The sequence below is a fragment of the Lytechinus pictus genome, chromosome 11, assembly GCF_037042905.1.
Source record: "Lytechinus pictus isolate F3 Inbred chromosome 11, Lp3.0, whole genome shotgun sequence".
Classification (NCBI taxonomy): Eukaryota; Metazoa; Echinodermata; class Echinoidea; order Temnopleuroida; family Toxopneustidae; genus Lytechinus; species Lytechinus pictus.
This window is the reverse complement of record NC_087255.1, coordinates 33456743-33480146: the sequence shown is the minus strand read 5'-3', so window position 1 is coordinate 33480146 and position 23404 is coordinate 33456743. Positions and strand designations below refer to the sequence as shown.

At 34.8% G+C, this 23404-nt stretch overlaps 1 protein-coding gene across 1 annotated transcript; it reads right to left on the bottom strand.

The window, feature by feature from the left end:
* Positions 1–515: 515 nt before the first annotated feature.
* Positions 516–14543, bottom strand: LOC129271227 (protein PAXX-like). Its single transcript, XM_054908608.2, has 7 exons — positions 14071–14543; positions 11533–11593; positions 10740–10789; positions 9746–9936; positions 8395–8466; positions 7873–7957; positions 516–4916 (listed from the first exon to the last, which is right to left on the bottom strand). Exons 1-7 carry the CDS (start codon positions 14190–14192, stop codon positions 4883–4885), a joined length of 615 nt encoding a protein of 204 aa, XP_054764583.2. The 5' UTR covers positions 14193–14543; the 3' UTR covers positions 516–4882.
* Between the last annotated feature and the right edge of the window lie 8861 nt (positions 14544–23404).

Sequence of the window (23404 nt, the reverse complement as noted above, 5' to 3'; positions counted from 1 at the left end):
GATAACAGAGGACAAAATGTCACCTTTGTTCAATGTTTTAAAGGGCTTCATATATCACAAATTTGTCAATCATTCAATATAAATTTATATGTTCTTATAATGTAAACAAAATACATTTCAATGTACACATTCTCTTCAATCTCTGAATGATATAAAAAGGAGGTATTGACACTCATCATATTAGAGTCATTCCATGGTCCATGTCATAATAAAATATGTTATTGGCTGAAGATTCCCTGTCAAGGTGATTATGGGATAGTGATTATCACTATCATCACGGAATTACTATACCAAAAGAGGTCAGCCATTGCCGAGAGTATTTTATGACTAAATCCATTTCAAGTTCATTAAAAGAAATTTATTAGGCACATAAAACAATTTTGAGAATTAATTCATAAACTATAGACTTAAGTTTGTCTTTAGTTCTAATATGCGACAGACTTTGATCAAGAAGAACAAATAGAGATATCATAGAGATGTAGTATCAACAAATAATAAATGAGTTAATTAGACTGATTGAATTGTGACTTGTATGTTTTAATTGATAGAAAACTTCACATACAGAACACAGCTGTAAATATTTTATCTCAAATACACAGGAATAATCATTAATATAATCTTAATCTCATTGATTTTAAATGGCTACAGATGCAATTGAGAATATAAGGAAGCTGAAAGATTGCAGAAAATTTTGTATAATCCAACTATTTAAAGGACAAGTCCAACCCAACAAAAAGTTTATTTGTATAAAAAGAGAAAAATCCAACAAGCATAAATTTCATCAAAATTGGATGTAAAATAATAAAGCTATGACATTTTAAAGTTTCATTTAATTTCACAAAATGGTAATATGCACATCCTGGTTGGTATGCAAATGAGGAGACTGATGACGTCATCCAATCACTATTTATTTTGTATTTTATTATATGAAATATGGAATATTGTAATTTTCTCCTCATTGTCAAGTGAATTAATGATTAATTCACTGAGTTGTCACTAAGAAAAATAAGCGAAACTTTAAAGTGTCATAACTTTCTTATTTTACATCCTTTTTTTAATGAAATTTTTCAGTGTTATGCTAGTTTGATTTTTCTCTATTTATTCAAATCAACATTTTTTTCTGGAGTAGACTTGACCTCTAACAGAGCAGTGGAGAAGCACAAAGTTTAAAATTATTGAAATTAAATAATTACAATAATTGATATCTTTTCATCAAGTTTGCTTGGTTTTGGTCTCCTCCCTCATCATATGAGATGCTATAGATTAGAAGCTTTGTTTTTACATTTGCTTTTTTCAATGTGATTTTTTTTTGTATTATTTTGGTTGGCATGTTTTTATCTGTTTGTATAACATATGTTCCTTTCTTTTTTATTCAACATTTAGTCCAAACAACACATTGCAAAATATGTACATTTATCTCGCAAGGCAATCAATGCCTTATAATATACTCAGATAAAGTAATCTAAATACATCAAGTATTCGGTTTTCTCGATAGCATATCAAAATAATTTACAAAAACACATTTTCGATCATCTATTGAATTACATTTTAAATGTTCCAAACAATTTACTCGTTTTAGTTGACTATTTCACATATGACCATCCATAATGGTATTACCAGTAGAGTAGGCCTACTGCATTTTCATAATCATGATAATGAAAGTACAATACAATAAAATAGTTTGGCAATACTTAATAATCTAAATGTAAATTGCAACACTCCATATCTTCTTGCTTCATTGGATGATGCTGATCAACATTACCTTCACCTCAGACCAAAATTCATCAAACAAACAAATACTTGAAGTTCTACCAATAAATTGAAGAAAACAAATTGCATGGTTTCAACTGCATAGCTACAGATGGTAAAAATGTTGGTGATTTTTTTACCTCATTGCTATTAAGAAAGCATGAATGCTTGTAAGCAAGCAACCAGAGGACCAACAGCTTAAGGTCCTCTCCAAGTGACCTGATAATAAATGCCTTACCAGAGGCTAAGTGTGAATCAAACCCAGGTCACTAAAATCAGAAACCGCCGCTTTACCAATGGAGCTATCGTGCCTCATCATGGTGACTTGCAATTGATTGCAAAAATTCTAATTCATAAATGAATCCCTGAGTTGTCATTTATTTTACTTTAAATGTTGAACATTTATCAAAGAGGCAGTCCACTGGGACAATAAGTTGGTTTTCATTCAATATGGATTGTTACTTTTACACATTTCATTCTTATATGCAAGCAGCCCCATATGTCATGTAACAAGAATTCCATATTGTTATTTTCTTATAAAATTGAAAATGATATAACCAACCTATATGTATGATATATTCTAAATATGTTGCTATGAAAAAAAATATTTCAATCACAATGAACTACATGTACATGAGATATGGATCGAGAGCTGCTTATTTGCATGTGGTATCAAAATATCCAACCTTTAAAAGAAATGATATAATTCAATCATGCTTTTTGATTGATTTTTGCCAAGACTGCAGAAACAAGTTTCTCTTATTCATTTTCCTTTATCAAAAACAACATGACATTAGAGTGGACTTCCTTTTTAACTCATTGCCTACTGAATCGGATACTTGAATTAGTAATCTCTTTGGCAGCTTATACAGCTTATGATCCCTGTACAAAGCCTATGGAAATCAAATAATTCAGAACCCGGTATTCAAAAGGTTAAAACATCTTCCATTGTTAACCCAATGTCTATTGTCTAGTATTGGTTTCAACAATAAGCGGAATGGATTCAAACATTCTTATATTCACAACATACATTGAAATTTAATTTGTCAGTTCATACAATATATCATCTTCTCCAGAAATTCATGGAATTCATTTTCTTTCCATCAAATGTGACACAGTTTTTAATTCAGTGACCTGTTTTCTACATAATATTCCCTTCCAGTTGGTCATAACAGTTTTTACATTCTAGCATACCGAGTTAGACAGGTTTCCCTAGCATCCAAATATCAAAACCTAATTACTTTTTATTTCCAATAATTCAAAATTTTACAAGGCAAGTTAAGCTTCCATCAAGGATTGGATTAGAATTTAATCTACTATCCAGTTGCAAGAAAAAAAAAATCAATTTCTAAGAGCTCAGCGAACACTTATGCCAAATTCAATTAATTTCTTTCACCGATATAAAATACATTCTTCAATTCCTAAAATGTAAACAAATTCAAATTTGAACATTCAGCAAGTTTACTAAAGTTCCATTCAATAAGATTTCAATTTCTTAGTGCTCAGCGAACACTATGTCAAATTCAATTAATTTCATTTACCATTATAAAATACATTCTTCAATTCCTAAAATGTAAACAAATTCAAATTTGAACATTCAGCAAGTTACAAAAGTTCCATTCAATAAGACTTCAATTTCTTAGTGCTTGTCAGCGAACATTAATGTCAAATTCAACTAATTTCATTTACCAATATAAAATACAGTCTTCAATGCCTAAAATGTGAACGAATTCAAATTTGAACATTTAGCAAGTTACAAAAGTTTCATTCAATATCCTAATCTCAATTTTTTCACCAAAGAATGTGACTAATGTGTAGTTTCAATAGTTAATTCTAACTTTCCATAGATAAAAAGATGAATTTTCCGTGAATTGAAGACCAGCAATAAATGTATTGATAGGGGAAAAATTGATTTCTTGTAAAAGTGACATTTCATTGAGGAAACCAGTTCATTTCATTGAGTAGAATTTCATTTCATGAAGTTATTTCATCTAATAACATTTAACTATCACAATAATGATACACTCATATTCTGAAAAGTTTATTTACATTTCTATGTAGATACAAATGTTAGTGAAAAAAGACAATATATCGACAGCAATAATGAAAGTTCATTTGCATGAAAATTTTCAATGCACGTGCCCTGGAAAGGATAAATAATCAAAGTCATAATCACATTTCCAAAATGTTTATTCAAATTTTGACCAAAGTCCTGACCAAGTCTAAATTCAGTCATAAACAGTGATTTCAAGAAAAGCAATGCTTCGTGATTTTTTTTAGAGCAAATTCGTTGAAGTGTTAATAGCTTTACAGGCAAATGAAAGTTGAATTGATTTTAAGGCTCTGTAGATTCCTAAACCTGCAGCTATTATTGATTATTTAAGTACCCAAAAACTCAAAATGGCAAATAAATGGTTTGCATCCTTCTTTTTATCGACCCTTGATTTCTCCTCTTTTAGCTGCCATCTTCATTAGAAGATTTACAATGGGGAAACAGAGATATTTGATGAAATGTCTACAAATTTCTCTTAGAGTACTAACAATGCTTTTGTTTCTCTGTCTTCAAATCTCACATTTACTTGCCAGCAAGACTTTCATTCCAGTTAAACATGGTCTCTTTTCAATCAAGCATCAAAACCCACCTCTATACATTGTGTACAAGTAAAGGTGGAATGAATACATTGATTGGGGTAATTATAGTAGTATTAGAAACATTGATGTCCTGCACAATACATATTAAAAGTAGATTATATTTCAAATTATTCTTTATTGTCTATTGTTATGAATGACACCCTTGAATGATTAGAAACAAATACTTCTAAATATTCCTAACTAAATTTGCTATAAATGAAATGTAATACAGATGTAGTATAAACATTACACCAGTCAGTTTTGTAAGAAACCCAATTCATCCGTCTATTCTCAGCTCCGTCCATGAGGTTGTATATAGCATTGGCAATGGAATAGCATCAGATGTGTGAGACCTATCCTATAGCTTGACACACTGAATAATGTTCTGGATTCTGGACAGCTTTCACAACATCTATGATTCATTAAAACCATATTGAAAGACCTCTGTGACTATAGGAGTCCATGTTGAATATCATTGCAAGCATATATTCATCTTTTGGGATCAGTCAAACTCCACCCCTTTGGCAGCTTTCCGCCTGTAATATCAATGGTAAGAAAATCATGGAAGCACAAGTTAGTTTAAGCATCGGGCTATTGGTACCGGTATGTTGATTGACAATGAATCGCTTTGTTGAAAATGCATAAATCAAGGAGCTATTAGAACTGATATGTAGAGACATAAGTGTATAGATAAAGTCATACTCTCAGGTTTCTAACCATGTCTTGGGCCAATCCAGCACGAATCACATGGTATTGTTAATTGTTTTGTTAATTGTAACAGTGAGTAGGCATAAAAAGCTTGACCCCACTAGTATTCTTTTTCATTGTACAAACCTTTTTAATTTATGATTTGAATTTCATTGATCAAAGATATACTTTACTTAACTATTTATTGCAGGGAACCCATACTAACAAGCTTTGCTTTCCAGTGGGTTCCCTTTTTTCATTTCTGTTTATTATATTTTTGTGTTTTGCTTTACATTGTAACTTTTGTTGAATTTTGGAATGAAAAAGAATAAATGCAATCAATCAATCAATGTTAACCAGACCCACTCAACTTAAAGTCGACACCAAATGTTCCCTCAAGTATCTAACAGAGCCATGTCAAATTTTATGTCCCAAGGTCACACAGTTGCTAAGCCTTACAGCCTCATCTTGGAACCAATGTATTGACAGTAAAAAAATAATCATTCTTGAATATTTTAAAAACATGAGCATTGGGCACAGCGAATCATTGTGTGGAGTTGTTCTTAAGTTGCGAACTTTGCTTTTGAATTTGTGATCAGCATTTGTATCTATACACAATTCACACATTTTAATAGTTGTATACATAAGCGCAAAACTGAAGAAACTTGTAGGACACATTCTCTTGTTTTTATTTAACTTATCATCTTTCATGAATTTTCAAATGTTCTTTGAATAATTATTCACATATATGATTTCAATGAATCAATAATCAATGTCATGAAAGCCATAAAAAATAATTCATAAAGTTAAAAGCATGAATAACCAAAAAACATGAATCCAGATGAAAATAAAATAAACAAAGTTATTATATAGAGTATATACCACATTATTATATAACATCTCTGTGTGCTTCCAAAAATCTTGGATATCAAAATTCCCCCAGTTTTGCCAGGTAGCATTTCATTTTACATAGTGTATGAACTCAAAGTCTAAAAATAAGATTTCAAGGAATGAAACTTGCCAGGTCCCAATTTACTTTATCTGCGTTGAGTGCAGCGGCGTAACAGGGGTCGGTGGCCAGGGGGGGCAAGAGCCCAACATTTCCCGGTCATATCATGGTATGAACAGGTGTAATGGTGTAATGAGGCGACTATTTTGAGAAGGCCAGATATTGCGTATCGGGCAGAATTTATCTTTAAAAAAAAGCGAGCAAAAATTTTGACTTTTTAATACAAAAATCCAATTTTGTGATAGATTTTGACATGATATCCAGAGAATAATATATTTCACTCTTCTTTGTGGCAGTAGCGTGAAGAGTAAAAAAAATCGAGGGGCGCAGTATAGCACATGAGCTAAAAAGCTGCTTTATATAAGTCCCGAGCAAGCGAAGCGAGCGAGAAAAAAAATCACCTTTTCATGATAATAATATTACTAATAGTAATACTTCTCTTATATAGCGCATAATAAACTGAAATTTTCTCTACGCACTTTGCAATAAAGGAAACAAAATACACATACTGCAAACAAAGAAGAATCTAACTTTGAGCTATTTTTTTGTATTATATTCAGTAAATAAAATCAAATTCTGCACTTTTCCTTCCTCCTTTTTTTGTTCTTGTTTGTAGAACTTTTTGGGGCCATTGCCCAACCCTTCCATACGAAGTGCTGTGCGGTTGGGGTTCCGGGGCGGAGCCCCCGGAACTTCTTGATATCAAAGCCATTTAAACCTCGCGCTATTTTAATCAAATCGCGGGCATAAACAGGATATAGCTTTTACACAACACATTTATTCAACCCAGTTGCGTAATGAACCAAATATTTTGAGGGGCAAAACATAGTGATGTGGGAAAAATCTGTAAAACGTTGCCAGCGTGCAAAGCGAGCTGGAAAAAATTGCCTATTGAAATTACATTCTAATTATGTGATAGATTTTTCCATTATATTCAGCAAATAACACAATTCAATGTTTCCATTCATTTCATTATACGTTGTCTCCTATAATTTATTTTATTTCCTCTTGGGTGTGGAACCAAGACCCCCCCCCCCCCCCCGCGCCTGTGCAGTGATTGAACGTGATTATGAACGGGGGGCGTTATAGAGCCATTTGAAGGTTATAAATGAAGAGCCCCTACTGCGTGGGGTCTGGGGCAAAGCCCCGGTAGCTTATTTGCATAAAATTTAGCAAGCTTATATCACAGTGTTGTATGCAGTCCATCTTTCTTCCCGCTCTTTAATATCAATCATCGGCAGCCCGGTCGTGTTATTTTTTTTCTTGTCCCTTTTCTTTGTTTTCCAAAAATTAGCTTTTGACTAATTACATTCTACCTTCGTTTCCCGCTATTGTTTGCCATTTTGTCATCTTTTAATTTATTTCCCACCGTACTATTGCATTACATAGCCCTATTTCGGAATGATTTATTCTTTCTCAAATGTTCTTCTTTCGTATATTTTCCCGCTTTCCTTCCTTTTCTATTAAAAAAAGTTTTTTCTTCGTTTTCTTTTCATTTTTTCCTTTCCCTTTCCTTTCCTCCTTTCCTTTTCCCCTTTCCTTCCCCTTTCCCTTTCTTTCTCCCTCCTTTTTTTTCTTTTTCTCGCTTTTCTTTTATTTTCCCGGTGAAATCCGCCAGGGGGGGCAACTTGCCCCCCCTGCCCCCCCGCCTGTTACGCCACTGTCAGCACAGTGGGGAAATAACTTGCTGAAGGAAATGAATGATATGGCTGGGATTCAAACCCTCGACCCTCTGATTTAAAGGAAAGAGTCAGCACCATGATGCTTCCACTTGAGATTATTTGTCTATGACTTACTTTTTACTGGAAGGGTTGACTATGCTGAGGCCTTGTTGCTTGACAATCTTGGGTTGATTTCCTGATTGCTTCTTCATCTCAAAATCTAAAAATAACAAGTAATAATGTCATAATAATAATGATCTTGGTAATATGTTACCCTGATGGTTTGTTGGATAACCAGGTACAAGGTACTTGACTTTCACCTCTTTTTGTCTCATTTCTTTTCTAATGTTGGACAAAATGCGCTATTCACCACCAGCTATTAATGAGAGGCTTTAAAAAGATACTCTATTTCTTCCGATATTCAAAAGAGAATTGCTGGTAATCTTTGTGTGTGTGTTTTATTTCTCTTCTGATATTGCATTTTGTATATGTATTGATGATTGTTTTCAATTTACTGATCCTTGCTTTTTTTATGAGTATCATGATTGCATGTATACCTTGGAAATTACATAGAATAAATGAATGCTCTCTAAAAACATTGTGGGACCAGTTTAAAGTAATCTTAATGAAGAGATACATGTATATGAATTATCTTACCTGGTAATATGTTGCCCTGATCAGTGGTACTTGTCCTCTGTTTCTTCAGCAATGCCAACTCTTCTTCTTTTGCTATAAATGATGTTTTAATTAAAAATGATTATTTTTTTCTGATTGTAAGCGCAACCCTTGTGCTGCCATGTGTGTGCCACATTCAATGAACAAGGATTGCTGAAAAAAAATATGAAACTGGTGAAAAAAGCTTATTTATGTGTTGTAAAAAAGTAAGACAATGAGTTGCTTCAATAAATTCTTATCCAATGGCCACTTTTGTGGGAAATGGGGTGTTTTCTTTATAATTCTTCATGAAATATTTTTAATGGTCTTTTTATTTTCCATCTCTATATAATGATCACTGTAATAAAGCCAAAGATGAAAGTTATGTTAGAAAACAATGTATAGAAATAGAAACTAGTGTTAAACTCTAGGATCTTATCAGGAGGTGCTTAAATTGTTTTGACAATCTTGGGTTCCGCTTCAGTGTGCAAGACACTAATCCATGTTTTCTTTTTAACTTGTCTCAGGCAAATTGACAGAGAATATGATGTTCTGAAGTCTGAACATACACGGTCCTTAGGGGGCCCCCAAGTCTTGTCTCTGATCAACTCAGGATATTACCCAAGATTAGTTTCTTTGAAAGTATTCTTGGATAGGTTCAGACTTTACATTCAAATTAAAATATGATCTTCAGGTGCCCAATGCTTTCAATTGAGATTTGAATTTGATGGAAATAAAGGGCGGTGGAGAAAACCTTCTCCCATAGACTTTGTACATGTGACTCAGGCCAAGGTCAAGACCAAGACCTGCAAACTGTGACCTTGAGGCCAGGCTCAACTACATTCCTGGACATTTCATAGTCAGTTTGCATCCACTTGGGCTTCAAGCAAATAGTCTCATTCTCAGATCGTTTAACACCAGCATGGTTAAGCTTTACTATCAGTTTGGTCTGATTACCATTTGGTCAAACCTTCACTTGATCTAAAACTCACTTGAAATATTTGATTAAATGCTCATGTGTAATTGTGTTCAAGTGTAATTCAACTTTCTTCCACCTCCCAAATCCCATTACGGTTGATCTTGGGAATTACACTTGATTCACAGCTTAATAACATAAATTTCTTGAAATACCCAATAAACCATGTAGTCTCATGCCCAGATGGTTTGATTTCACTGTATCTATTTTTATTGGCCAAGCAACAATTTACCAAAGATAAACTTGGAGCCAGAGGAACAAAAATGATACTATTAAAGCCTTTTCATTCTGAACAAGTGATTCCCTTTTTTTTTGGGGGGGGGGGTTCAACGTTATAATTAAAGGGGTCCTCTTCATAAGCTTCATCACTGTGTTCACCTGTTAGTTTCTTTTTCAAATCACTGGAATATTCTGCAAAGAAGAAGAGCGCCCTCTGTAAATCAGCTTTGCTCTCATCAGCCCTGGCTTCAAAAAGATCATAGCTGAGGGCATTTGGACCACTTCCAACTGTCAGATGGACTTTATGGTTCTGGAGCATCACTGTAATGTCCCCAGCTCTGAAAGCATTGCTGTAGGGAATAAAGTGGATAGACAATGAAACATTGCATGCATGTTATATCGGAGCAGGATCACTACAGGGAGAAGGTGACTGCCCCCGCCCCCCCCCCCCTCACAATCAACCATGATTATATTTTCAAGTGGTGTAATCATGTAATGAAAAAACAAACAAACAAATTAAGCAAAAGGAAGAAACAAAGAGATAGGGAAGTCAAAATAGATCATTAAGTCTTTGGATTGCCAATTGTGTTAAATCCTAGTAAATAAAACTCTAAGGCCCGTATTCTGAAGTCAGGTTTAATTTAAACTCCGGTCTAAAGTTGTAGTTCAACTATGGATAGCCAATTGTGACATAAATCTCTAACAGTAGATGTTCATAGTATCAGCTTATTTGACTCTCAGATCATTCTTAACTGTCTGGATTGATGAGATAATTGTCTTCACCATTAAAAAAATCAGGTAAGAGTACAGTAAACATAAGAAACATACCATGTGAACAAATTTTGACATGTTTGGCTTCCCATAACTATAGCACAGGGTTAGACCAGAGTCTAAGTTAAACGCGAGTTCACTACACGGGCCTAAATAGTTTTCTGATAGCTCCTGAATCAACCTGCTGTTATTCTGTTGAATAATGAAATGACTTACAATGTGAATAAACTTGAAAAATAAGAAATCCTTTAATTTTTTTTCCTAGATTATTTTGCCATCTTTGCTATTGGCTTTTCAATAAAAAAGGACATTTTTTAGTTGATCTAAAAAATACCTAAAATGAAAAATGAATTACAAAGCTGAACTATGACAATGAACAAACCTGAATCTTAAAAAATAAGCCTCATTTGTAGTCACATCTGCCAAATCTCTCTGAAAAAGGAAAAGATAATATTCAATGAACTGAAGGAGATGACATAACAGAATGTTGAATGAGAAAGAGTGTAAAAGAAAAAAAAATAACGACTAAAAGGGAGAAGGATGGAAATAAAAAAAAGAATGAAAGACAGAAAGACAGAAAAAAAAGTTTTAAAAGTTTATAAAAAGAAATATAAGAAAGAAAGATTAAAGAAAGAATGGTAGAACATAAAAAAGACAAAGTGAGAAGGAAATAAAGGAAGCAAGGTGATTATATTACTGTCAAAACCAGAATAAACGTAAAATGCATATTAAGAAAATAAAATCAGGAACCCCCTCAGTGCTTTTCAAATTGAGAATGAAAATTGCTGAGCAGGATTTCTGTTGAAAGGCATGAGTTCAGACTTTTGTTTATGTGCTTTATAACAGGAGTTTTAGCACAACATTTAAGTGTTCTATAAATTTATTATAAACAAGCAAGGCATAGGATACAAGATGAATGAATTTTTCAATTTTGAAGACAGTCAAATAAGTAAACCTTCCATTGACTGAAGTTGAAGAAATTTTTTCAACCATATTATTAGCAATCTTCAAAATGAATTTTTCCTGATTTTAAGAGATTCCTGTGATCCCAAGAGATTTTGACATAGCATTACAGAATATGATACAAACATGATATTTCTATCCAAACCAAACTTCAATTCAAGTGAAAAAAAATATTTCAGAATCTAGAGAACCAATGAATACAATTTTCTTACATGAGATTCTAACTGTGAGGAGTCCATAGCCAGTCGCCACACATCAATGCCAGTTGTTACACTGTGAAAAAAAAGATGGAAATATTAATGAAATGAAACAAAACAAAAAAAAGATGAATCCGAGGGGGCCACTTCCAATACCAGGCGCGACCAAAGAAACACGTAAAAAGGATCTCGTTTTCAAGATTGGGCATGTTACGTACGTAACCTAATAAGGGTGTCAAAAACACTAAAATTATTATTACAATAATGATTATTTATAATCAAGTTTTAATTTTTAAATTATAATTTTTATCTAAAAATTGTTCTTCAAAACAGCATTTTGTAACATCGCTATTGAAGCTACGTATGTGTACGTCATAACGAAGCGGTTCAAGCCTATTGTATGTGTGGTATATACGAATGGATCGAGGGATCTACACGAGATCGGTCTGGTAAGAAACCTCTAATTTTTAACCTTTTTATGAACAGATTTTTGCACCTTCATACGCATTAGGCGAATGAAGGAGTATCTAGATAAATAAAATGACACAAATTTACGTGATTTCTATCTTAAAAAATGGATTTCCTAGGGAAATCCATCTTTGTTTACATGTGTCTCATATATGCCTATGGCAGGGGTTTCAAGGCTTTGTGATGAAGAAGTATATGTCACTATTTATGAAATTTTGAGGTAAGTTTTCAGCAATGTCTGTGATAATATTGCTATTGCTAATACAGAATATATTAAGCCATTAAGGTCATGGGCAGAACGCCACAATCCCAGGGGGCCAATCAAATGCATTGCTGTACCGCCTGGCTGTACACATGCATGACCAAATTATTTCAAAACACCCCCTAAATAAGTTTTTTCTCTGTGTGCAAAATAACCCCCTCAACAAGTTTTTCGCAGGCTTTATATACACAATTTGGCCCCTAAACAAGTTGTCGCAATATATGACCTCGGGGAAAAAGCTTGGGGAAAAAACATACCCTAAACATGTTTGGCTAGTCTTTAAAAAAAAAAGCGTTGGAAAAACAAACATACCCTATATAAGTTTGACCCTGCGATTGACCATGATTCTTTCAAAACCATCCTTTTTCTTGAAAATCAGTGTTTTTGAGTGGACACACGGCCCACGTCCAAAACTGAAAAAACACCCCTTTAAAGTTTAAACATGTTTTTTTTGTCAAGCATGTGTACAGCAATATATTTGACTGCCCCCCCCCCCCCCTGGACACAATATCAAATGTCCCCCTACTATTTTTGGTCTTTTATGATGGAGACAAAATCACAAATTTTCACAATCGAAAAAAATACATGTATTTTGGGGGTTAAATTTGACCTTACACTTTTGGTGATAACCTTTTTTCTCTCTTTTTTTTGTCTTGTCAAATTTTCCAGGCCCTGGTACCAATTAGGGACAGATTTCCGCTCATAACTAACATGAGTATGACCAAGGAAGTTTCAAATGAGATGGAGTAACAGCATATAAAATCTCTTTGAACAAGGTTAAAAGCCGCCAGCAGAAAGAATGTCAGGTATGCTCTTTGCTCAACATCTCTTGCAATTGTGTAGACAAATTATTCCCGCATGACTCGCAGCTATAGGTCATACATAAAGGGAAATATGCTTTTGTGATGATAATTACTTTTTCACGGCATCTTTATGATCTTGGTCTGGTTATATGTGTAGTACATAATTCGGAGGCATGCGAAAATAAACTATGCAATATGTCCTGAAATACGACTCAAATTTGCTCAACTAGGCATGTGCGGGCACTCATCTGGCATATACAGTAATGAACAACAATATTCCACCGACCACATTTGAAATTTTTATTTGCCGCAAACGATCGGAAAAGTGTTAAAATCTGGTTTCAGTAAAGGTCAAATTTTTTCTTTTTTCACCAATTAAAATAAAGGTTAATTGATATAGTCCAGGCAAATATCTCGTCATAATAGTGCTTGGTTATTGATGTTTTGTCATGCATTCAAATTTCAGTTTGTTTATTAATAGGAAAGATGGAATATTGATACAAATGGATATTCGTAAATTTCACCCCTCGGATTTCTTCACTGAAACTGGCGGCTTCGAAGGCGGACATCGATCAAAAGGTCCTTATTGCCGTTCTTTCTTTTGTGCTTCTTTAGAAATGAACATCTGCTTGAATAAATTTGTTGCCTGTTGGAACTCCAGTCATCATAGGATCTTCTTGGTAATGGTATGACTAACATTAAATTAAGTTGAATGCTTTTTTTGCCGTTTCGTTTTTTTTTTTTTTTTTTTTGCGACCTAGGCTACGTTAATCATGTTAATTAATCTAGGACGTACACTAGGAGTCTAGGGGCCTGTTGCATAAAACTTTTTACCTGAGAAAACTCTGGTAAAAACTGAAAACTAAGGTTAGTCTGATTTCTGCCATTGACTTTAACACAGGGCAAAAACTCCGGTAAAAACAACCTGAGTTTTCTCAGGTAAAAAGTTTTATGCAACGGTCCCCTGGTCATGTAGCATGTATGATCATGTAGGTAGGTCTACTTTTTTTTAGTACTTACTGTAATATCCATGAATCTTTGTCGCAAGACGTGAAACATAAATACTTGTTTGATTCATTTTTCACAATGAAATGATGACAATCAGCCCCCGCGTCTCTGGCTGCAGATTTGGCAGAAGACATCTTTCACAAACACAGTTTCAAAAAAACAAGGCATTTGCATGCAATGGAGCGGCGCTGGAGTTGGGGGATTTCCCTTCTGTGTAGCGCATGCGTACGAGATCAGTAGATGTATGCCACAATCACATGCCGGTGGATCGTGGAGTGATCTACGATTTTGTGTTTGAGATTAAATTCTGCCAGAAATTTCAAGTTCCTGGGAATCGGAAAGCCAGCGAAAGTATAGGCCCAGCAAGATGCCGAAAGTAAGAGTAGAGAAGAAGTCACGCGTCCACGATCAGGTCTACAAGCAAGGTAATTATCACTCATACTCATGTTGCTCACGACATTATGTCTGTTGTCCCATGCGTGAATAATCGTGTGGTGTAACTCTGGGAGCTCCGCCGCCGAAGCTTAGGGCGGAGCCAATGCCAAGCAAGCTAGATGGCGTGACGTGGCCTGGACGGCCAGTCGCGATCGCGATCGTCATTAGTGGCGGAGGTAACCGGCGCTAATGCAGTTTCGCACCGGCCGATTACCAGCATACCTCATCACCAATACTTGTTCCCAAATGTCATGACAAGTCTCTCAGTCACGCTCGCGTCCGTAACGTTGGGGAAGTACAATAAGAAACAAGATGGCGGCGTAAACATCGGGCAAGTCTCTTCCATCTTTTCACAATATTTTTTCATTTTTTTGGATGAATTCTTGTTTAAAAATAACAACGAGAGCGTAGAAATGTCGGAAATTAAGTTTTATCCCATGTACATGATTTAGAGCTAGATCTTTTAGAAGGAAAGTAGAAATCTCGGGGGCGAAAGTTTCAGGGTTTTTTGCGGTACACGCAGATGAATAGGAAGGACTCCCTGGCTTCGTTTAGAGTAAGCCTACGTTAGTAAATGATTTTTACTCTCAAGAAGCCGCCTTGCTAAGTAGAGGCGCACGGCCAATATTGGAGACTGTCTCCAATGAGGGAGATTATCTCCAATATCAGAGACTTTTATAAAGAATTTGGGTATCCAATTTCATAGACAGTCTCCAGTTTTGGAGACCAATTTCCTTTGTTTACATTTGCTGCAAAAGGATTACCTTGGCGGCAAATAAAAATGTGATAAGCAGATTCCTCATGATTAATTACCCCTTTTCACCATCTATTTTAAAAATTCACCGTCTACTTTTGTTTTGATAAGGATTTTTGTTGTCAATCACACACAAAACAAATGGGCTTCTGACCTCAGTGAGACAAAATTTTGGGTGGAAAAAATCATGCTTTTGTTTCTTTTGTCTTTTTGCAAAGCAAGTCTCCAATGTGGGAGATTGTCTCCCCTATTGGAGAGAGTCTCCCATATTGGCCGTGCCCCTCTACTGTCAGACATCACTTCGCGGATCGCTTGGATTCGCTGTGCGCCGTAATGTTGATATGGACTGAAGTTAGCAACCAAATCATGCGAACATGTGGCGAACAAACTGCCAGCAATGCATGCTGCAGCCGAATCTTTTGGTCGCATAACTTCAGTCCATATCAACATTACGGCGTACGGCGAATCCAAGCGATCCGCGAAGTGATGTCTGAGGATTCGAACAACGACATCGAGATCAAAGCTGAAATACAGCCGTTCCCGATCGCAATATTTGGAAAAGAGGTGGGTATATTGACCTCGAAATGTGACTGAGAGACTTGTCAAGACATTTGGGAACAAGTATTGGTGATGAGGTATGCTGGTAATCGGCCGGTGCGAAACTGCATTAGCGTCCGGTACCTCAAGCGATGTTCGTGCAGGCTCCACCTCACTACCGCTACACTACGCAGAGCCGCCAACCATTCCGTTTTTGCCGTAATCATTACGTTTTTTCATTCAAATTACGGCATTATGGTTTTTCTTTTCAAATTACGTTTTTTGACAATTTTGATAATGTGTGTACATAATTGTATGTATGTGGAGTGCGTGTTGAGCCCGAGATGAGCCTGGTACTTGCGCGTGCGTAGTCGCCCGCCGGCCGGTTTTCCAACGCACTTTAATAATTTGATAGCGTGCACGTACATATACGTTAGTTGAATATGCGGGCGGCATGCATGGTACGAATCGCGATGTATAGCGACTGGTAAATACGTCTGTATAAGGATGATGACGTCATCCAAGATGGCAACTTACGATGACAAACGAAAGAATCGAGGATGATTATGTTTTGATCATCATTTGAAAGGAAATAACAGTAACTGCGGTCTAAGGTACGATATCTCTGAATTTTATATATTTTATCTTAAATTTGCATGTAATTTGTTGCCTATAAAGTGATGTTTTATTTACAAAAAAACGATCCGAAAATCGGATTTCCGCCGAATGTTAGATCTAACGTTACTGCTAATACGTTGTCTTTACGCACGGGCCAACACTCTTCAGGTGATCGTGAGTGGAGCCAACGTTCGTTCTGCAGCTAGCGCAGAGCGAGGAGTACGATGAATTGGGTAGGGTAATTCCCCAAATGTAGTAAGAGAAGAGTCCATTTGTAATGGAGGGGGATTTGGAGGTTTGAGGGAAATTATTATTCCATTTGCAAAATTTTACAAAAATATTCATCATATACATTAAAGATTGAATCATCAAAAGATATTTTTCATATACTTTAAAATTAATTGTAGTGATAAAGAAATGATATTTTGAGGCTATTTTCTTGAATTGATTAATATCAATTCCCTTCGGATAACGGTACTGTCTGGTTAATTTTCATCAACTCGTATCAAACAAATACGATGAATTCGGCTTTGAAAAGACCTGGAAAGCTCTTCATTGTCCCCTGAAGTAATAATTCTGGGTGATATTCAACATTTATTGATAGTTTCACATGATTTATACTAGAGAGATGTCCTACTGCCTTTGGAATTCATTAAAAAAGTCGGCACTTAAGCATTCAGTTTAGCAGGAATGGGAAGATTTCTCCCCCGGTTCTGGCGGCCTAGATGTCTGCTCTATAGTGCTGTCACTGCTGGGGATGATTGAGTGTGCGTGCAGTGTGATTGAGGCTGAGCTGTGCACATCGTGAAGTGATTTACGATGGGACTTTTGTGGAATGATTTCAACTTCTTATCTATAGATCTATTTGAATTTTAGATTAGATTGATTTATGAATAATTTTTCTATATTTGTGGAATGTTACATGTACACTTCCATTTTATGACACTTTAATTTTAAAGGGTACTGTTTGGCAAAAACAATGTTACTTGGGAAGAGAAGTCTGAATTGATGTCAACTTTTTTTTTTCTCTCTTAGTCTACAATTTGGTAGTTTTGTCAGGAAACTCAACATAAAACAATGAATTATTTTAGAAGTGGAAAGGAAGCCCCAGAAAAATGGAGCCCTAAAAATGTTCACCAGAACTGATTTTGGTGCCCCTGAAAGAATTTTTTCTTGACAGATCTTCACTTTGATAAGTGCCGGAGTAGGTTGCACTACAAAATGAAAGGCCTACTTGTCATTTTTAGAAAAATTTGCATAGGTGCCCATTTGACTAGAATAAAAGTGGTCTTCATGCCCTTTAGAATGGCCTTGATACCCCTTGAAATTTTGGGGCATCCAATGCCACTTTGCCGGTTGCCCCAAGGTGAAAGTGCCCATTTAAAAATGGCCTTGCCCCTCTCAATTCTCAATTCAAGCCCTGCTACTGACTTAATTAAAGTTGGTAGATTATATCAAACGGCCCAAGACTAAGGGTCCAATTTGTAACACACCGTTACTTAGCCCAGACTAGGCCTAGAGATTAACTTTTTTTAAATTGTTCACTGCATACATACTTTTTGCATTGGATGTTTGTCGCGTGTGGTTTTAAGGTTCGTTTTAACACATTCCTTTTTTTTGTTGGAAATTCCTTTTTTTGGCCATAATGATTCCTTTTTTTGCTTGCACAAGGTTGGCAGCTCTGACTACGCTCCACCTACCTGAACATCGAGAACTTTGTTGTTGTTTGTTGGAAATTAATGGCGACCAGTCATATTTGACTATATTACCGCCAACTCGTTAGGCCAACTATTATTTTCTTTCTTTTCTTCGACGTGTCCTTTAAAATCGTTCCTCTCCTTTCTTTGTTTTTTTTTTCTAATTATTATTATTATAAAGACTATCGTATCTTACAGGTTACCGCATGATCCCGTCCCTTCTTACGACACTGTCCAGACATCGTCCTGTCTCTCCGGTGTAGACAGGGGGCTCCCTTTGGGATACTCTATAGTCTTGAAACTCGGAAAAGAAATAGAGAAATAAACTGTGAAAGAGTCTTTTCCCGTGAAATGATCTCGCATATATACCAATCAAATACATGTATGTCCGTTTTGTTTTGTAAAGAAAAAATATAAAATTGGGAGGTTCGGATGATTCGAAATTTATGGGGGCATCCAAAATGTGGGCTTTAATAAATGAAATGGTGCATTGTTAAATCAAGGTTGTAAGTTAGATGGACATGGAGATGGTGTTAGTAAACAAGATATATATATCTATATACACACATGCATATACACATTTTTTCCCCTTTCTTCCATTTCTTCATCTTTATTCTTTTTCCATTCATTTCTTCTCCTCTTCCTTCCATTCTTCTTTTTTTTTTCCTTTTTCCTCCTTCTTTTCCTTTTCCCTTTCATTTTCTCTTACTTTCCTTTTTCTTTTGTTTTCTCTTCTTTTTTTTTTAATGGATAATAAGCTCTACTGAATACAAGGAATATAACCTAGAGAGAAGAGAGATATATTATTCTAAAACAAACAGAACATTGACCATCGTCTTATGTGGCCTCATACTCATATATAAATGACATATATATACACAATTAGACACATATGTATCTATATGAACAAATAAGTAATTAGATACTAATCAAATAGATATTTTTCTCTCTTTCCTTCACGGATAAAAATAAATAAATAAATGAAAGATAATAATAATAAATAAATAAATAAATAAAAAATCTTTCCTGCTATCGAATTATTCTTTTTGGAAGCGTTTCGTTCTTTGAACGAAAGAAACAGTGCATTTTGGACACCAGGCCAAGAATTCAGGAGCCTTAGGATTTCCTCGGGATCGGCGATGTCTGCCTCGACAAGAAGCATTGACCTTTCAATTACATACTTAGGGCATTTTACAATGTAGTGTTCAATTGTTTCTTTCTCCGTACATGAATTTGGTGTATTTTCATTCACCAGAGATCTTCATTTAGTCCTATATGACCTAATCGGAGTCGACGGAATATCTTTTCTCTTGCTCGTTCTAATGAGCAAGTCGGTGTTTGTAAGACCGACTTTTGGATTACTTTATAGTGGGTGTTAGGGGAGTTTTGCCATCTGGACTGCCATTGATTAAAAGAAATTATCTTTAAAATGTTATTTACTTCGGACGTACATAAGTAATTAGTTATTTCTTTGGGTTTATTGAGAGCTGCTTTAGCATGAAAATCGGCACGTTCATTACCCATTATTCCACAGTGGGAGGGGATCCATTCAAAACTAACCTCAATATTTTTCAATTTTAGATGGGACAAACTTAATAGTATTTCCGAAATAAAATTTTCTTCTTTGTTATTCTTTAATGCCAGTAAAGTGCTTAAGGAGTCTGTGAAAATAACGGTACCTACATAGAGGTTATCTAGCTGGTGTAGCCAATTAAGGGCCAGCATGATACCTGCCAGTTCGGTTCTGTAAATAGAAGTACCATCTGACAATATCTTTGATTGTTGATAAGAGAATGCTGGAACGCAAAATGCTGCAGGACTGCGCCCTTCCTTGGGTGTTTTGGATCCATCAGTAAAAATGTGGAGCTGATTATTCCATTTCGTATTAATAAATTCTAAGCTTGTCTGTAGCAAAAATAACGGATTATCTGATTTACTTACCTGGTTTGTCAGTTCCGTTGATATATAACTGGTTCCGTTAGTAGCCAAGTGGGAAAATTTGTGGGTTTAAATGTTTCTATACATAAGTAATTATTCGAATTTGCTGTTCGATACCCGAAAGGTTTATTGCAATTCTTACCTTCCATATACTGATATTGCCAGCAAGGTTGTAAGCTTGAGAAAAGAGGATGCTTAGGTTGAAGTTCTATACTATGTTTGAATTTATGAACTAGCTGTTGTCTTCTGAGATCTAGTGGAGTTTCTCCCATTTCTACTTGTAGAGATGCTAAAGAGGTAAGTGGAAGTGCACCTGCACATATCCTTAAAGATTGGTATTGTATTGAGTCTAAAGTTTTCTTAACACTTTCTGAAGCACTATCATATGCCTCACATTCGTAGTCCAGGAGGGATCGGATATAGGATCTATATATCATCATTAGAGACTTAGAAGAGCTTCCTCATGACGTACCAGTTAAACATCTGAGGATATTCATTTTTTTCTTACATCTGGTTGCAATGTTCTCTATATATGTTGAGTCCAGGTAAGTTTCTTATAAAAAATTATTCCTAAAAAGCGATGCGAATCTTCACATTTTAGAGGTATGCTGTTTATAGTAAGATTTATCTCAGATAATTTTCTGCCCTTAGTAAAAAGTATGGGGACAGTCTTCTTTTGGGAAAGCTGGAGGCCCCATGAGGAGAACCTATCATATAGAACATTCAGATAATTTTGTATTTTCTTGGTAATGAAAGGGATGTTGCTGCCAGAGATCCATATTGCACGGTCATCGGCATACAGTTTAAGTTTTCAAGTTTCAAGTTTCATTTATTTCTCCTCAAGAGATCAAGATAAAAATACATAAAAAATAGACAATGTAAATACAATGAACATCAACTTTAAAGAAAGTGAGGAAGGTAATGACCAAAAAGGAAGAAACCTTGTGTGAGGCCAACCCATAACAAAAATTGTACTTAAAGTTAAAGAAATATTAAAAACATCATATAATCACAAATTCAATGAGAAAAAAAAAATAAAACATAACAAACAAACACCTAACTAAACCTTAATAAAATGAGAATGGGGGGGGGGGGGGAGAACCAAAAATAAATCTAAGACTTAGACAATAAAAATGTTTTGTATTTCCTTTTAAAAACAGATACCGAAGGGCTTGATTGAATGTCAGAAGGGATTGAGTTCCAAATAACTGGTCCTTGATGAAATATACTGTTTTTGAAGATGGAAGTACTGCACTGTGGAATATGGATATTTTGGGCATTTCTTGTTGAATAAGTATGTACAGATGTGTTTAATAAAAAATAATTCTTAAGTGAATTAGGCAAGAGATCCTTTTTATAGAAAAACATGAAAAATGCAATATTCATTCTATTCAAATCCATTATATTCAAAATTTTCAAAGATGTAAACAATGGTCCAGAATGGGAGAGATAAGAAGAGTGAGTTATAATTCTCATGGCCTTTTTCTGCAAATAAATATTCTGTTAATATGTGTTTGGAAGGCATTACCCCAGGCTATATTGCAATAATTCAAATATGGTAAAATCAAGGTATTATACAATAAAAGAAGAATATTCTTCGGCAATGTGTGGAGTTTATACATAACACCAACGATTTTGGCAACTTTATTGCAGATGACACCAGCATGTTCATTCCAAGTAAACTTATTATCAACATTAACACCTAGAAAGGTAGTAAATGTTACTTCATTAACTGGCTTATCATTTAAACAAACCTCAAATTTGAATTGTGATCTATTTTTATTTGTAAAAACCAAAAAATTTGATTTCTTAACATTTAAGGTTAATTTATTAACAGTAAGCCAGTTAGATACATATTTCAGTTCCTTATTGAAAATATTTTGTAAAGTTTGTACATTTTTATGGGACATGAACAAGCTGGTGTCATCTGCATATAATATAGAGTCCAAAATTTTGGAGACATTACTTAAATCGTTAATGTAAATTATAAACAGAAGTGGGCCGAGGATCAACCCTTGAGGCACTCCACATCTTATACCTTGCATCGAGGAAGAAAAATTATCAATCGAAACAAACTGTTTACGATTTTGAAAATAATTGTCAAATAAACTGAGTGCAACCCCCCTAATTCCATAATAACTTAATTTACGTAATAATAAATCATGATCAAGTGAGTCAAAAGCTTTGCTTAAATCAATAAAAAGACCAATCATTGTTTCCTGTTTATCTAATGCACTTGTTACTTTATATACAAATTCTGCTAAGGCCGAAGATGTGGAGTGCCCCTTTCTAAAACCAGACTGATTATTGTTAAGAATATTGCACTGAGAAATGAAACTATGTAAACGAGAATAAATACATCTTTCTAATATTTTTGAAAAATGGATAAAACGGAAATTGGACGATAATTTGAAATAATGTCAGGAGAACCAGATTTAAAAACAGGGACCACTCTTGCAATCTTAAGCTGGTCTGGGAAAATCCCAGTAACAAAAGAAGAATTGAATATATCACATAATAATTCAGCAATTACATGTATTGACTTCTTTACAACCTTGACATCAATACCATCAAAACCAGCACTGACATTATTTTTAAAACCAGTTACTATATCCAATATTTCTTTAGGAGTTATTGGGGACAAAAATAAAGATTTGTCGTTTTTAGTAATATACTTTAATAAATCAGATTGAGTATTTATATTAGATGTAAATTCAGAATGTAACTTCGGACCAATGTTAACAAAGTATTTGTTTATTGTATTACATATCACTTTATTATCTGTTAAGACCTGATCCTGGTATGCAATTTTATTAAGACCAGTTTTCTTTTGAGAACGACCAAGTGTTTTGTTAATCAGTTTTCATGTTTGTTTCATATCACCAGAGGCATTTTGGAACTGTAATCGATAATATATATATTTTTTTTGTCTCACCTGCATAGCAGAGTGAGACTATAGGCGCCGCTTTTCCGACGGCGGCGGCGGCGTCAACACCAAATCTTAACCTGAGGTTAAGTTTTTGAAATGACAGCATAACTTAGAAAGTATATGGACCTAGTTCATGAAACTTGGCCATAAGGTTAATCAAGTATTACTGAACATCCTGCCTGAGTTTCATGTCACATGACCAAGGTCAAAGGTCATTTAGGGTCAATGAACTTAGACCATGTTGGGGGAATCAACATCAAAATCTTAACCTAAGGTTAAGTTTTTGAAATGTCATCATAACTTAGAAAATATATGGACCTAGTTCATGAAACTTATACATAAGGTTAATCAAGTATCACTGAACATCCTGCATGAGTTTCACGTCACATGACCAAGGTCAAAGGTCATTTAGGGTCAATGAACTTTGGCCGAATTGGG

Bases quoted from the DNA above. Each gene is read 5' to 3' on its own strand.
- LOC129271227 (XM_054908608.2), bottom strand. From the start codon at position 14,192: ATGTCTTCTGCCAAATCTGCAGCCAGAGACGCGGGGGCTGATTGTCAT. The intron at 11,594-14,070 runs GTAAGTACTAAA...TTTTTTTCACAG, and splicing joins AAAGATTCATGGATATTACA to TGTAACAACTGGCATTGATG. The intron at 8,467-9,745 runs GTGAACACAGTG...CATCATTTATAG, and splicing joins TTTGAAAAAGAAACTAACAG to CAAAAGAAGAAGAGTTGGCA.